At 43.8% G+C, this 14,357-nt stretch overlaps 1 protein-coding gene across 3 annotated transcripts in view; it reads right to left on the bottom strand.

Moving 5' to 3' along the window:
- Nucleotides 1-14,357, bottom strand: part of PTPRT (protein tyrosine phosphatase receptor type T) — a 1,038,801-nt gene that overhangs the window by 671,764 nt on the left and 352,680 nt on the right. For all 3 annotated transcript variants that reach the window (XM_055306331.1, XM_055306315.1, XM_055306321.1), the window contains exon 5: nt 6,826-6,941. In XM_055306331.1, the coding sequence (XP_055162306.1) occupies nt 6,826-6,941 (116 nt within the window). The remainder of the gene's footprint in view (nt 1-6,825; nt 6,942-14,357) is intronic.

Below are 14,357 nucleotides of genomic sequence, written 5' to 3'. Positions count from 1 at the left end.
CTTATCTCGTCAGCCCTGGTGTGACTGCTGTCGAGCTGATGCGCTCACAGGGCAAGAGCCTTTTCCTGCCAGATTAGGGTCTGCTCCGGGCCTAGTGCCTGTGATTTGTCTAAACACATATGCTGTCCCTACTGAGATCTGTGCCAAGCGTTTGGACTCACGGCCTCATTTCTGTAACTCGTCAAATGTTATTTGTTGTACAAACCCATGGTGAAGCAAATGCTTTGTAGGGAGGCCTGGAAATAAGCTCTGTGGTGGGGCTGACGGGGCCTGCTCCAGAGCCCTGAAAAGTTTACACACGGAGACCCACAGGCCACAGTCTTCCATAAAGACCAGGTGACACATACGGAATACATATCTCTAACCTCCCTCTTGGGTGAACAGCCTCTGGTGGTGATGGTGTGAGGGCAAGCTGAGGGTAATTTTATCCTCCATGGGGGGCTGCTGCTTCTAATTCTGCAGTGGCTGGTGTTTTTTTCTGTTTATCTTAGTTACCTATATTCATTTCAAAGTATTTGGGTGAAACAGAAAAGGTGAAGATACAAAGTGTAGATAATCTATCACAATCAATGACTCAGAGTCCTGATATGTGTCTTATAGTGTTAATGTATCTATGTATATAGCTATGTATACATTTGTGCACATAAATATGCATTCATGCTTATTTTTTATAAAAAAATATATACCGGACACATTGTTTTATAACCTGCTCTTTCCACTTAAACACATACAGTGAAAATGGCATTATATATACTTCTATAACCTGGTATTTAATGACTCTATTCCAGCACTTACTTCATCAGTTCCTTCTGGACATTCAGCATGTTTTCAGGTTTTATCCTTTTGAACATACTTGCAGATAAATGGTTTCTTTCTCTGGTTATTTTCTTAGGTAAACTCCCAAAAGTAAAATTACTTGTTGAAAGAATATGTACATTTAAGACTTCTATCTACTGCCAAACCCCTTCCAGAAAAGATATTCTCATACACATTTTTCCACTGTGCCATACTGATAATTGGTCAGCACACTTCTACCTAGCTGTACCCTGAACATTGTTTTTTTGTTTTTTAAAGGGCTTCCCAAACTGTAGGCTGCTTTGACTATTTGACGGGCATTCTGCTCAGAATGCACAACATCTATTTGCTTTAAAAAATGCTTAAAAATTATAAGTTTGTATCGCTCATGCCACTGTATCACATAAGAAATTACCAAGTTATGAATGAGGCCCTTCACCATAGGCTATGGCATTATACTCGTTCGCCTCAAGGAGAGATCGCCCTCAAACAAGATGAGCTCATTTATAACTTCTATTGGCCTCTATCAGCCTTTTCCCTAAAGGACTAGCTTTTTTCTAGGCTCAGGGATGCACATTTTTGCATAGATTCTATCCACTGATTCTTAGGTAGAGCTTCTTGCTAATTCCACAAAAGCCAGCACCAGCAGCTGAGGATTTCTAAAGAGCATATAAAGTTTCCAGGAGAGAGTAAAACAGGGGTATGGGCTGGACTTTCTTTTTAACTTATTAATTTATGATCAGAAAGCACTTAAGGATAAGCAAGCTCTGGAGTCCCATTCTACAGAAAGGAAGACAGGCATTCTCTCCAACAAAGACAACAAGGATTATCCTTAAACTAGAAGTCCACCAACAACTCCCCAGACATTGCCAGAAAGAAGGAGCACTGACATACTATTCTAGAAACAAAATCACTGGCTTTATTTCCCTGACTTAAGAGTGGTGGATAAAAATGTTTCCATCTTTGGTGACTTACAGTGATTCCAAGTGTGTCTTGGTAGCTACAGAAGGAGACAGCACTGTTGAAAGGTAGCCCCTTGGCCACAATATACCTGTTTCACTTACTTTGGAAATTCTCAGACTGAGTCACAAAAGCCCGGATATATGGAACAGAACCTTTGGCCCATCTGTACACTGCTCCTCCGGGCGCTGGAACAGATCCAAAGCAGCATCTCATGAGAAATTCATTACTCCCTTAGGCTGTCTCAGATCAGGATGCAGTGGTCTCCTGAGTGGCAGGCAGGTGTCATGACAGGTGCCTCATATTTTGTACAAAGACATTAACTTACTTCCAACTACACTGCTGAATATAAGCCCGGACTTACCTAGCCAAGTAGGCATTTGCCAGAGAGCACAGTGTAAACCATCTACCTCCCAACAGTTCCTGAAATACAGATGAGAGAGGCGGTATTTCTGGTGGTTTCCTTAAAGGAATAGCTATTGAAACTATTCACTCACCTGTTACATTTAAAGTGTCCCAAGATGGAAACAGATTAGCAGAGAACTGGGGACTTTTGTCATATTGCATTACCCAACCCCATCCCCTTCCCTCCTTGACCACCTCTCCACACTGCTTTTGCACGGAGCATCATTATGGGAAACAAGCCTATGAAACTCACTTGTGTGCCCTCAATAAGACTTTGGTGGAGAGCGCTGTTCCTTACATTACACGCTATTTTTCTTTATGAGGACGCCTGGGAACAATTCCTGTCTGGCTTCTGTGCGAACAAGTTAGAATTTTCCCGAGAAATTGGTTTGTGTTTATCTTGTGGACACTGAACTGTGTATCTGACAAGCTTCCTTTATTCCGTTGGCGGCTGTGGTGCAGTGGACTCTGCCTGTGACCCACAAGTTAGCCACAGATGTGGAGGGATGCAGTTTTAACATTATGGCCAGCTCCACAGTGGCTTTTTTTTTACTCCTATATCCCTTTGCCTCACTTTTAATTTATGCTATCTTGTCAGGCTTTATGTCCCATTGTAAGGCACCTGAAAAATGTTCTGTGAAATAAGATTTGGTTTATATTGAAAAGTACATAAATAAGTAAGATGCAGAAGAGACCCACACTGTGTGTATCTACCTATTCTCTCCAATACTTCCATTATGTTCTAAATCCTTCCACTGATAAACCCAAGGTTCAGGACATGCAATTCAGAAATGTAGCAAGAGTCATCATAAAATAATTGGAAAAGCTAAATAAAGGTGTTGAAAATATTGTGATTATTCCTTCTCAGTCTTCTGACCCAACTGAGGTGATGCCACTGAAATGACAAAACTCCTATAGAGAGTCTGATGCACACACATGAACACGAATTACAACTGAAAGATTAATTAACGCTAACTACTTGAGTGACACAAGGAAGTTTACCATGATTCCTGTGGTCTGCAGGCAGCCTGGGGAAGCAAGAGGGTCAGGCACTACTTTCCTTTACCTTCTATTGCACTTGGGATGCCTGGATGGCTCAGCAGTTAAGTGTCTGCCTTGGGCTCAGGGCATGATCCTGGGATCGAGTCCCACATTGGGCTCCCCACATGGAGCCTGCTTCTCCCTCTGCCTGTGTCTCTGCCCCTCTCTCTCTGTGTCTCTCATGAATAAATAAATTTTTAAAAAAACCTCATTCTACCGCACTGCTGAGGAGCAAGGAAGAACCATCAGCCCCCAGAGGTGCTCTCCCTCCTAGGGATTTCCTAACTGTAGGAAGTGGTTTCAAATGCAAGAAGAGAAGTGATGCCATGGACTTCTACCCAAGTGTACAGAGATGGCTGGGCATGGGTTGGGGACCAATATCCGAACTATGTCAGCCAGAAGAGATGATAAACTTTCAATAAATGAAGGTGGAGGTCACTGGAGTTAGCTTCTTCCAACGAATATTCATCTTTTGTTGAAGCTCAAGCAATGCTCTCCAAAAAGCCTTTCTACATCTCAAATGTCCTGTCTACACTTGTCCACCATGGTAGCCACTAGACACATGTGGCTACTGTGCACTTGAAATGTGTGATGGGCCATCTAAGTTCTGAATTTTATTTTAATTAATTTAAATGTAAATAGCCATCCTAAGTTTAACAGGGTTGCAGGATACAAGATCAATATGTGAAAGTCAATTTTATTCCTATACACTAGCAGTAAAAGTCAGAAATTGAGATTTTTATCCACCAAAAATATCAGATATCTAAGAATAAGTCGGAGAAAAAAAAAATGTGTCAGACCTATCACACTGCAAATTACAGTGAGTGCTGAGTGAAATCACCATAGATGTTAAATGAATGAAGAAATATACCATGTTCATACTCAAAAAAGTCATTATTGCTAAGATGTCAGTTCTCTCCAAAAGTGATTTATAGATTCAATGCAATCAATCCCCATCAAAATCCCAACAGGCTTTTTTGTGCAGAGGTTGACAAAGTGATTCTAAAAGTCATATGGAAATGCAAAAGACCTAGAACAGCCATAATCACTGTGAAAAGGAACAACTACTGGAAGACTAACAATACCTGATTTCAAAACTTATGATAAAGCTCACAGTGACCAAGTCAGTGTGATGGCGGTAGAAAGACAGACAAAGAGATCAATGGAACAGAACAAAGAACCCAGGAATAGTCCCATACATCTGTGGGCAAAAGCAGCACAGCAGAGAAAGAATGTTCTTCAACTACCAATGCTGGAACAACTGAGATATCCAAATGCACACAAAAAAGAAATAAGAACTTTGATGCATACCTCACACCATATGCAAAATTAACTGAAAATGGATCATAGACCTAAAACATAAAAGCTATAAAATTATAAAATTTCTAGAAGAAAACAAGAAAAAAATCACTGTGGCCCTGAGTCAGGCAAAGATTTCTTAGAAATGATGCCAGGACAAGATCCAAAAAAGAAAAAGATGTTAAATTTAATTTCATCCTAATTTAAAAATTGCTCCCCCAATGCCACACTTTAGAGAATGAAAAGACAAACCACAGGTAGACAGAAAATCTTTGCAAAGCATGTATCTGACAAAGGATTTGTATCCAGAACATATAAGGAACTATCAAAATGCAGTAATAAAGGAAAACAACCCAACAATAAATGAGCAAAATAATTTAAACAGACATGGCACCAAAGATGACACACAAATATCAGCAAACTAGCACAGAGAAGCGTTCAACTTCACTGTTCATGAGGAAAAGAAAAACGAGAATCACAAGGAGATACCACCACACACCTGTTCAAATGGCTAAAACTACAAAGAACAACCATACCAAGTGTTGGCAGGGATGTTGATAAGAAACTCCAACTCCCATCCACTGCTGATGGGAATGTAAAATGGTACAACCATACAAGAAAACAGCTCAGAGGTTCTTTAAAAGTTCTACATCTGCCATATGACCCAGCCATTCCACTCCTAGGCATTTGTCCAAGAGAAATGAAGGCACCTGCCCATATGTCCACTTGAGTCCACACATGTTCATAACAACTTGTTTTTAAATAACCCATAACTTAATAACCCATATGTCCATCAATGGATGAGGGTATAAAGAAATTGTGGTACCTCCATACAATGGAATATTATTCAACAAAGAAAAAACTTTAAAATAAAGTGTATTTACATACATCATAGAGAGATCTCAAAATAATTATGTCGAACAAAAAAAAAAGAATACAAACTATGTGATTTCATTCATATAAAATTCTAGAACATGCAAGTTAATACACAGCTGACCCTTTGACAACATGGGGGTTAGAACAGCAACCCCCACTGCACAGTCAAAAAATCCACGTATGACTTTTGTCTTCCCCTATAAACTAAATGACTAAGAGCCTACATTGACCAGAAGCTTTCCTGATAACATAAACTGTCAATAATTATATGCTTTGTATGTTCTATGTATTATATGCAATATTCTTACACTGAAATTCAAGAAAACCATAAGGAAGTGAAAATACGTTTACTGTACTGTATTTAATGGAAAAAAATCTATGTATAAGCAACCCTACTCAGTTCAAAGCCATGCAAGGGTCAACTGTTCAGTGACAGAACACAGATCAGTGACCACCTGGAGACAAATGGGAGTAGAAAGGGCAGAAGAAGGGATTACAAATGGGAACAGGGAAACTTCACAGGATGATGGATATGTCTAGTCCCTTGACTGATGAGCTTCACAAACATACACACGTGAAAGTGTATCAAATTACATACTTTAACTATTGTATCTCAATTAAACCTCGATGAATTTGTATAAAATAAAATACAAAACCAAAACACGGTCAGTAGCCACCTGTGGCTACTCACTGCACAGTTCAACCCTCTGCGCTGTCCTCACATTTAGTATTTCTACCTTAGTATCCATGGGAAGCTCTCTGACGCTGTAACAACTGATGTCTAATTCTGTGTCCCATCCTTTCCCCCCACCTCCACTGAAAGAGATCCTCTCTTATCTTGCTTTTGAAAGGAAGGCGGATGAGCAGACCTAAGAACGGAACACATTCAAACTCAGAACATCTTCCTGGATGACTTCCCTGAGAGACCCTTTCAGCCAGAGAAGAGGTGGCTTTGCTGGTTGAGTAAAATATTCTGCTGAATATTCTGCTGATTTTACCAGACTTTACCAGAGCACTGTGGAAGGCACACTGCACGTCAGACAGGAATCTGGTGGACCACTGGGGAGCTAAGGTCCCTCCAGAGAAGATCTGATGATTCTACATACTCAGAATCTAAAGTATTGAGTTTGCCTTAGCCCTGGGAGACTGGCCTTCAGAGACAAAGTTTGTGAGAAGAGCAGCTTGGAAAGGGCATAGCTGCAGATTCTAGTTCTGGCACTTTCATGTTTGTGGTCTTAGTTTCTCCATCTGTACAACAAGTATATCCTGATGCCTATGAAACAGAATCAGAGTTAAGATCTAACAAGATCATGGACACAGAGTGTCATCCAAGGAGCAGAGGGACATCAGAACTATCCCGTCCCCTTGCCCACACCAAGCCCTTCATCCCAGCACACCTTTTCTTCCCTTACCATGGGATGGACAGATGTGAGCAGGGGGCCAGCTTACCTGGAGCCAAAGTTTGTCATGCTGGGACCACTTCCCACCAGCAATGCACTGAAATGTGGCATTCTGCCCCACGTTCACCTCGACGTTTTGCAGCCGCAGAAAGTGAGGTGCTTTTCCTAGGAGAGAAACCAAACAGCACCTGAGTCCTGAATTCAACAGCCTGCAGCACTTCCCCATGGTGATGGCGGCTCAGGAGGAGCACTGGGCAGGGTGGACCCTGTACCTGGAAAGCGGCCCGGCGCAGCAGAGAGCTACTGCTGCTTGATCACTTACTATGAGCCAGCTCCTGTTGGTTCTAAGAGTTTTACGGGATCACCTCCTTTAAACCCCACCATATCCGCGAGATGGGTAACATCCCCATTTCACATATCAGAAAATGAAGGCTCTGAGGGCTTACAAAGTTCGGCACAGTTAGATAGCCCGAAAGTGAGGGTGCCGAGACATGAATCCAGGTCTCTCGGAGTCTCAAAATCCCTATTATTAGCTTCTGGGCAGTAGGGGCATGTTTGGAAGGAAAAGTTGAAGGTGGGGCATGGGGAGGATTCATCACTGAGAAGTCCTCCCTCCAGCCTGAGTGAGCAAAAAGAGGAAAGCGTAAGCAAAGCACCTTGGAGCCTGAGACCCACATGTCCGGCCTTGGTGATGATGCTGAGGAGGAAAATGATAAGGAGGGAAGAACAAAGGAGGGAGGAAAGGTGGAGGAGAAAACTCTTGGCTGTCATTCACATAGGACTCGCTGCGTCATCAGTGCCATGTGCAGTGTCCACACAGGGTAACTCACTGAACCCAATGTGGCTGGTAGTAGAATCATGTCTGTCTTATAGCGAGTGAGCTGATGCACACAGAACTCAGGACATTCAGAGCCTACACTCTGGAGGGGACCAGGGGGTGGGGGGAAGCATTTGTGCTGAGGACTTGGCATAACAGGAAAATGAAACTCATGGGGTCTGTGAGCGATCAATCCCAGAATTAAACAGTTTTATGTAGGGTAAGGGGTTCATCTTTTTGTTTGTGGAGTCAGGTTCTTGCTTGTCTGAGCTCTCCAAAGATAAGTGGGCTAATAATGAATGTCTAGAAGTATGAATTTCTTCACTGAGGCATAAAAGTGCCCAGGGTCCCCTAGCACATCAGCCTCACAATGGGACCAAGTAACAGTTGTTAAGAGGATCAAGAAGGTCCAACAATGGCCTCTGGCCATCTTCTCAGAGAGAGTCAAATACCCAGAGAGACAACTAATAGCAATAATGTCACTTATCTAAAGCTCGTGCAATGCCAGGCACTGTGATAAATGCTTTACATGTTTTATCTAATGTAACTTCGTAACGTTCCTGTAAAGCAGACAATATTACTATTCCCCTTTTAGAAAGGCAGAGACCAGGACTCAATAAGTTTAATTTTCCCAAAGCTACATGGCATTAGTAAGAGACAGAAACAGAACTCAGTCCAAATTTTAGCCCAATAGTCAACATTTAACTACTACATTCTCCGGCCTCTGGGGTGGGTAAGGGGAGATCAACGGTGTCAACTGGAACCCCAGGATCAAGGCAAAGGGCTTGCAGGCCAGGCTGTGCTAACTCTAGGCTCCTCTCATGGCTCCCAAATACTTAATGACAAGTGATCCCCTTTGCCTCATGGCCTTCGCACTTCCAACCACCTGCTCCACCAACCCGTATCACCACACATGGAGCTCAGCACAAGCCAAACCCCTCGGTGTGATGAGTCACACTTGCTGTGTGAAAACACAGACCTCCTGCTCAGGTTTTTAAACAAAGGACAACAGCTCAGAGACCCCCTCGTGCTACCTTCAGGACCCCACTGCTAATGTAGCATCAAGAATTAAAGGCCCAGGGAGGACCTCTCCTCATGGGCTTCTCCAAACTGAAGATTCTAGCATCCAGTCAACCTGACAAATGTCATGCTGCTCTGATTGTCTGAAATTGTTTCCTTTTTGCTTCCCCGTGTAATTTTGCAAGGTTATTTCTGGAACTATCAGTTCAAATCAAGTCTTAAAGGAAGACTAAGAGTAAACCCTGTAAGCCCATTTATGCCACAGGTTTAAACAGGAAGGAACATCCACTCCACTCCTGGAGGGAGGACAGGCGCAGCTCCAATGTCGGGAGGCTCTGTGCTGGGTTTCATAAAGGGGCAACCGTCCTCACCCTTGGGAAGAAGTGGGCAAATGGTTTAACCTCTGGGACTTGTACAATTAGAAATGGATCTTCTCTGGATCGATGTCCCCTGCTTACTTCTGACTTCTGGCTTCTCAGCAGCAGACCTTTTGTCTAGATTCTTTCATTTTCAATCCCTCTTCCTCCTTTCTAGGTTCAGTGGTAGAGAACCCAGAGGCTTAATGGCCCCTAGTGTTACTATTCTGGTGAAATATGGATGGTTTACAGCAGCGAGGTTGAACCCATGCATCCAGAGGAGCCAGTTACATAAATGAATAAAGTGGCTCAGTTGTAAAAAAACAACACACCACCTCCTTGCCCCATCATACACCTTCCCACTTTTGAAAGAGACTTGGGTCAAATAAAGATTTCTCTGTGAGAACAACAACATTGCACATGTGGTAACAATTGGTCTCGGACACCATCCTCAGCAGTGACGAGGCAATAAGGAATAGTGGGGCCTATGGAGAAACGGATAAAGACCACATGACTCTCTCCACCCAAAAGGGGGCAGCAGTTACTCAAATCCAACAGATGAAGGCCACTCCACAGTACTTTGCTCAGGGCAGCCACTTGTCCAATTTTTCAAATTCGGACACACGGAGACGTATCAAGGAAGAAACCCGGTTTTATGTGAAATCTCTCATTCTAAAATCTTGACTAAATTCCATTAAAACACTATGTAGACTCACCAAAACACATCTGCAGGCACATTCTTCTCATGTGTGGTCTCTGTTAGATAGGTCCTATATGCAAGTCATCTAGAACAATTCCCACTAGCCAGTCCTGCTGGTCTGGCCCCATCAATCCAGTGAGGCCCCCAACCCCTCCAGGCGGAATGCTGTGGGCCATATGACTGCTCGCCCTAGGTCAAAGTTCCTGACACAAGAACTGATCTAGATCACCCTCCTCCTGTTGAGTGGTATCTCCTCATGCCCGTATTCTTATGTCTGCTCTCTGAGCCCTGGCCTCATCCCCACCTCACAGCAGAAGTCTCTCTTTGGGGAGATCCTCCTTATGGTGAGGACCCATTCAAGCCACTTCTCCAAACTCCTAGCCTCTCTGACCCTCCCTCTTCACTTCCCTCCCCCACAACATACATAACTCCAGTACACTTCTGAGCACTGTGCTCTCTCAACTGCTACTTTCCTCCAGCATTCACTGCTCTGGGAAAGAGTTGATCCCCCCATCAGCAACTTGCCAACCTACAGCCAAACACAGTTGACCCTAGGGCCCAGCCCAGCCTCCAGCTTGTGATTTATTTATTTTTTTTTCAGCTTGTGATTTTAAACATTCCACCTTCACTCCCAACTGAGACTCAACACTCCCAAAGTGGGATCCCACTGAATGGGGTTAGCAGAAAACGAGCTGTGTATTTGGGGCCAAATGCCTTGATGTTGATGACATTTAAAATCCTTTCTGTTAGCCAACACACACATGAGAAAATGCTCTGCATCACTTGCCATCAGGGAAATACAAATCCAAACCACAAGGAGATACCACCTCACACCAGTGAGAATGGGGAAAATTAACAAGGCAGGAAACCACAAATGTTGGAGAGGATGCAGAGAAAAGGGAACCCTCTTACACTGTTGGTGGGAATGTGAACTGGTACAGCCACTCTGGAAAACTGTGTGGAGGTTCCTCAAAGAGTTAAAAATAGACCTGCCCTACGACCCAGCAATTGCACTGTTGGGGATTTACCCCAAAGATACAGATGCAATGAAACGCCGGGATACCTGCACCCTGATGTTTCTAGCAGCAATGTCCACAATAGCCAAATTGTGGAAGGAGCCTCAGTGTCCATCGAAAGATGAATGGATAAAGAAGATGTGGTCTATGTATACAATGGAATATTACTCAGCCATTAGAAACGACAAATACCCACCATTTGCTTCAACGTGGATGGAACTGGAGGGTATTATGCTGAGTGAAATAAGTCAATCAGAGAAGGACAAACATTATATGGTCTCATTCATTTGGGGAATATAAATAATAGTGAAAGGGAATAGAAGGGAAGGGAGAAGAAATGTGTGGGAAACATCAGAAAGGGAGACAGAACATAAAGACTCCTAACTCTGGGAAACGAACTAGGGGTGGTGGAAGGGGAGGAGGGCGGGGGGTGGGGGTGAATGGGTGACGGGCACGGAGGGGGGCACTTGACAGGATGAGCACTGGGTGTTATTCTGTATGTTGGCAAATTGAACACCATTAAAAAATAAATTTATTATTAAAAAAAACAAGAAAGTACAGCAAAATGATAAAAAAATAAAGTTCTGTCTCCGCCGCATCTGAAGACATATTACTGTGCCCTTTATTTCACTCTTTAAACCTGACAGTGTTCAGTAGGAAGCTGCACGATTGAGGAGAAAAAACAGTACATACATTAGAAACATGTTGCGGACACACCGTGGGCTCAGTGACACGGCCCTGCAAGGTTGTGATGAGGGGAAAGAAAAAAAAGTTTAAGAAATTCCAAAAGTCCACTTGGGAGCTAGAAACTTTGAGGCCAGCTGGGAAATCGTGCTGACATTCATTGTTTGTGGTTGTCGCTGCTGTGGTGGCCCTGCTAATAGTTAACACCGAGAAATGACAGCAGAGGGTGGCTATGACTAAGATACTTCTAGAGTAACATAAAAATGTTAGATGGGCTATAAACTATAGATGAGAGGCGTCGGTTTTTAAGAGAAAATAATTTCCTTTGAGTATTATGCCTGTCTGTCAGTGTTTTGGAAGCTGCAAGGCAATCATTCAAAGTCATAATTTCGGCTCAAATCGATCGAGAATACAATTGCGAATCAGGTGCTCACCAACCACCCCAACCAGGAACTTTTGGAATATTTAGTGGAATCGCTTATTGATAAATGCTGACCTGATGTTAATAGAAAAAATGTTTTGGAGGACGGAAATAGAGAATTACAAAGCCTGAGGAGAATGCATATTTCTCAATATAGTTAATTTTTTTTGGCAACCATGAGTGAAATCATAAATGCATTCATATGAAGGCTTTGGAGGGGGAAAAAGCACTGCCAGTCAGTCCAAAGGACAGTTCAGAAGCCACTAGAAGTAAGCATGACTCACGATCTCATGAGCAGCCCCGAGGATACATGCACCACCCCAGCCTGTGCCAGCCAGGTGCTTAAGCCAGAAACCCAAGAGTGTACCATTTTTGATGCCTCTGTCTCCCCAATTAACTCACCAAATAGGACCAGCTGACTCTACCTCCTAAATGTATCTCTGATCTGGCCATCTCTCTGTGCTCTGTCTCTTCATAGCACTACTGACCATCTGTTATGGACTAAATTCTGTCTCCCTTCTCTGCACGCCCCGCCCCCCGCCCCCCCCCCCCCAGATTCATGTATTGAAGCCCTACTGCTCAACACCTCAGAACATTTGGAATTAGGGCTTTCAGAATGGACCTTGATCCAATCTATCTGGTGTCCCGAAAACAAGAGAAAATTGGGACACACAGAGATATATCAAGGAGCATGGGTACACAGAAGAAAGCCCATTTGAGGACACAGCAAGAAGGCAGCCACCTGCAAGCAAAGGACAGAGACCTCAGGAAAAATCAACCCTGTCATCTTCATCCCCGACTTCCACCTACAGAACTGTGGGCAAATCAATTTCTGCTATGTAAGCATCCCCCCCAGCCTGAAGCATTCTGTATGGCAGCTTTAGCAAACTAATTTACCCTCTGTTATAGATTGTATAATTACGTGATTGTTTCATTTCCAGTGTCTTCTATCTCAATGGAAGCCCATGAGGGAAGAAAATGAATGGGTCTTACTTCCATAAACCCAGAAGACTGCCTGCCTTGGAGTACATGCTCAGTAAACACATGCTGAAAGATGAGTAGATGTCTCTCCACCAGCCTGATCCAGCCACCATCACCTACCTCTTTCCCATGACTCTAGAACTTTCTTCCTGATAGGTCCCCTGGCCTCTCTATTCCCCTTCAACTTGCTCTCTGCAGAGCAGCCAAAGTGATCTTCTAATATTTAAATGAAATCAAATCAATCAATCCCTAGGACAATTCCCTCCAGTGGTGTCTTCTTGTGCCTCGATTAAAACCTAACCTCATCATGACACTCAGCACCTTCCATGGCCTGGCCTCAGCCTCCTTCCTTGACTTTTGCTCAGACCCTTTTCCCCTGGGCCTCCTACACTCTGGCTCAGGCAACATCTGCAGACTCCCACTGCAGGGCCTCTGCACCTGCCACTTCCTCTGCCTGGCATATCCCCTTCCCTAGGTCACGACACAGGGAACTTAGGTGTCAGCTCAGACACATCCCCTGCCCATTCTACCTACGGCACCCTCCCCCACCGCAGCCACTCCCATCTATTCTCTTCAAGGCCCTATTACTCTCTGAAATTATACTTGTTACTACTTGATATTACTTATTTAGTGACTTTCTTCCCTCTGCCACTCAGCTAAGTTAACACTGTGGAGATGAGGATCTAACCAACTGGATCATTTAAGTATCCCCTATGTCCAGGGCAAGTTCCTGACACATAGCTAATGCTCAATAATTGACTTATGGAAAGAAAGTAGTAGTAAAGCACTGGAGTGGTTGTGGACTGAGCACCAAACTGAAGAAGGCACTGCTCAACTCACATGACTCAGGAGCAGTGTGTGGATAGACCCCTGAGAAGTATATGCACCACCAATATTTGTACATACTGGGAAAAGGAGTTTTTCCAATTCCAGCCACTATCATGGGGTCCTCACACTTTGATTTCTGGGAAGTTTAAGCTCAAGTTGCCTAAGCATCGAGACTAACCTCCATACTGTGCTCCCATTACACAGGAACACAGCCAGTGTCACATCCTTTTGAGCTATATCCCATGGCCCATTTGCTGGCTAACTGCCTTTCAGCAATTCCATAACCATGCAGTGCACACTCCTCAGCAGGAGGAATGTAAGGATGTCAAGAGAATTCTAAATTCAGGAGCAGCCCCCGGGGGGGTGTGGATTCCAAGGAGGGGACATGAGACTTTAGAGTGGAAAGGCATCCAAACACCCCCCAGAGAACCCTTTCCCATACAGACTTCTCAGAGAGAAGGAAGCATTTGGCTTTAATGGCAAACCATGGACGGTGCTTGGAGTTAAGGTGGAGCTGAGGTTGGATCATGTTGGATCACGTTGGGCCTTGTGACAGAGGTAGAAATTCCCACTCTGAGTAGAGACATCTGGGATCTCAGACAAGAGAGCCAGGCCAGATTCTCCTGCCAAGAGCCAAAAGTCACCTACTAGAAAAGCCAAAGGTAAACCACAAGCATAGGATAAGAAGCAGGGACGCAGCAGAGGTGAGCATCCCCAACGAGGATGGGATGTGTACAGGGCTTGGGAAAACTGAACCC

This window comes from Nyctereutes procyonoides, unplaced genomic scaffold, assembly GCF_905146905.1.
Source record: "Nyctereutes procyonoides isolate TBG_1078 unplaced genomic scaffold, NYPRO_anot_genome, whole genome shotgun sequence".
Lineage (NCBI taxonomy): Eukaryota > Metazoa > Chordata > Mammalia > Carnivora > Canidae > Nyctereutes > Nyctereutes procyonoides.
Note: the sequence above shows the minus strand (reverse complement) of the source record. Positions and strands in the feature narration are given on the sequence as shown.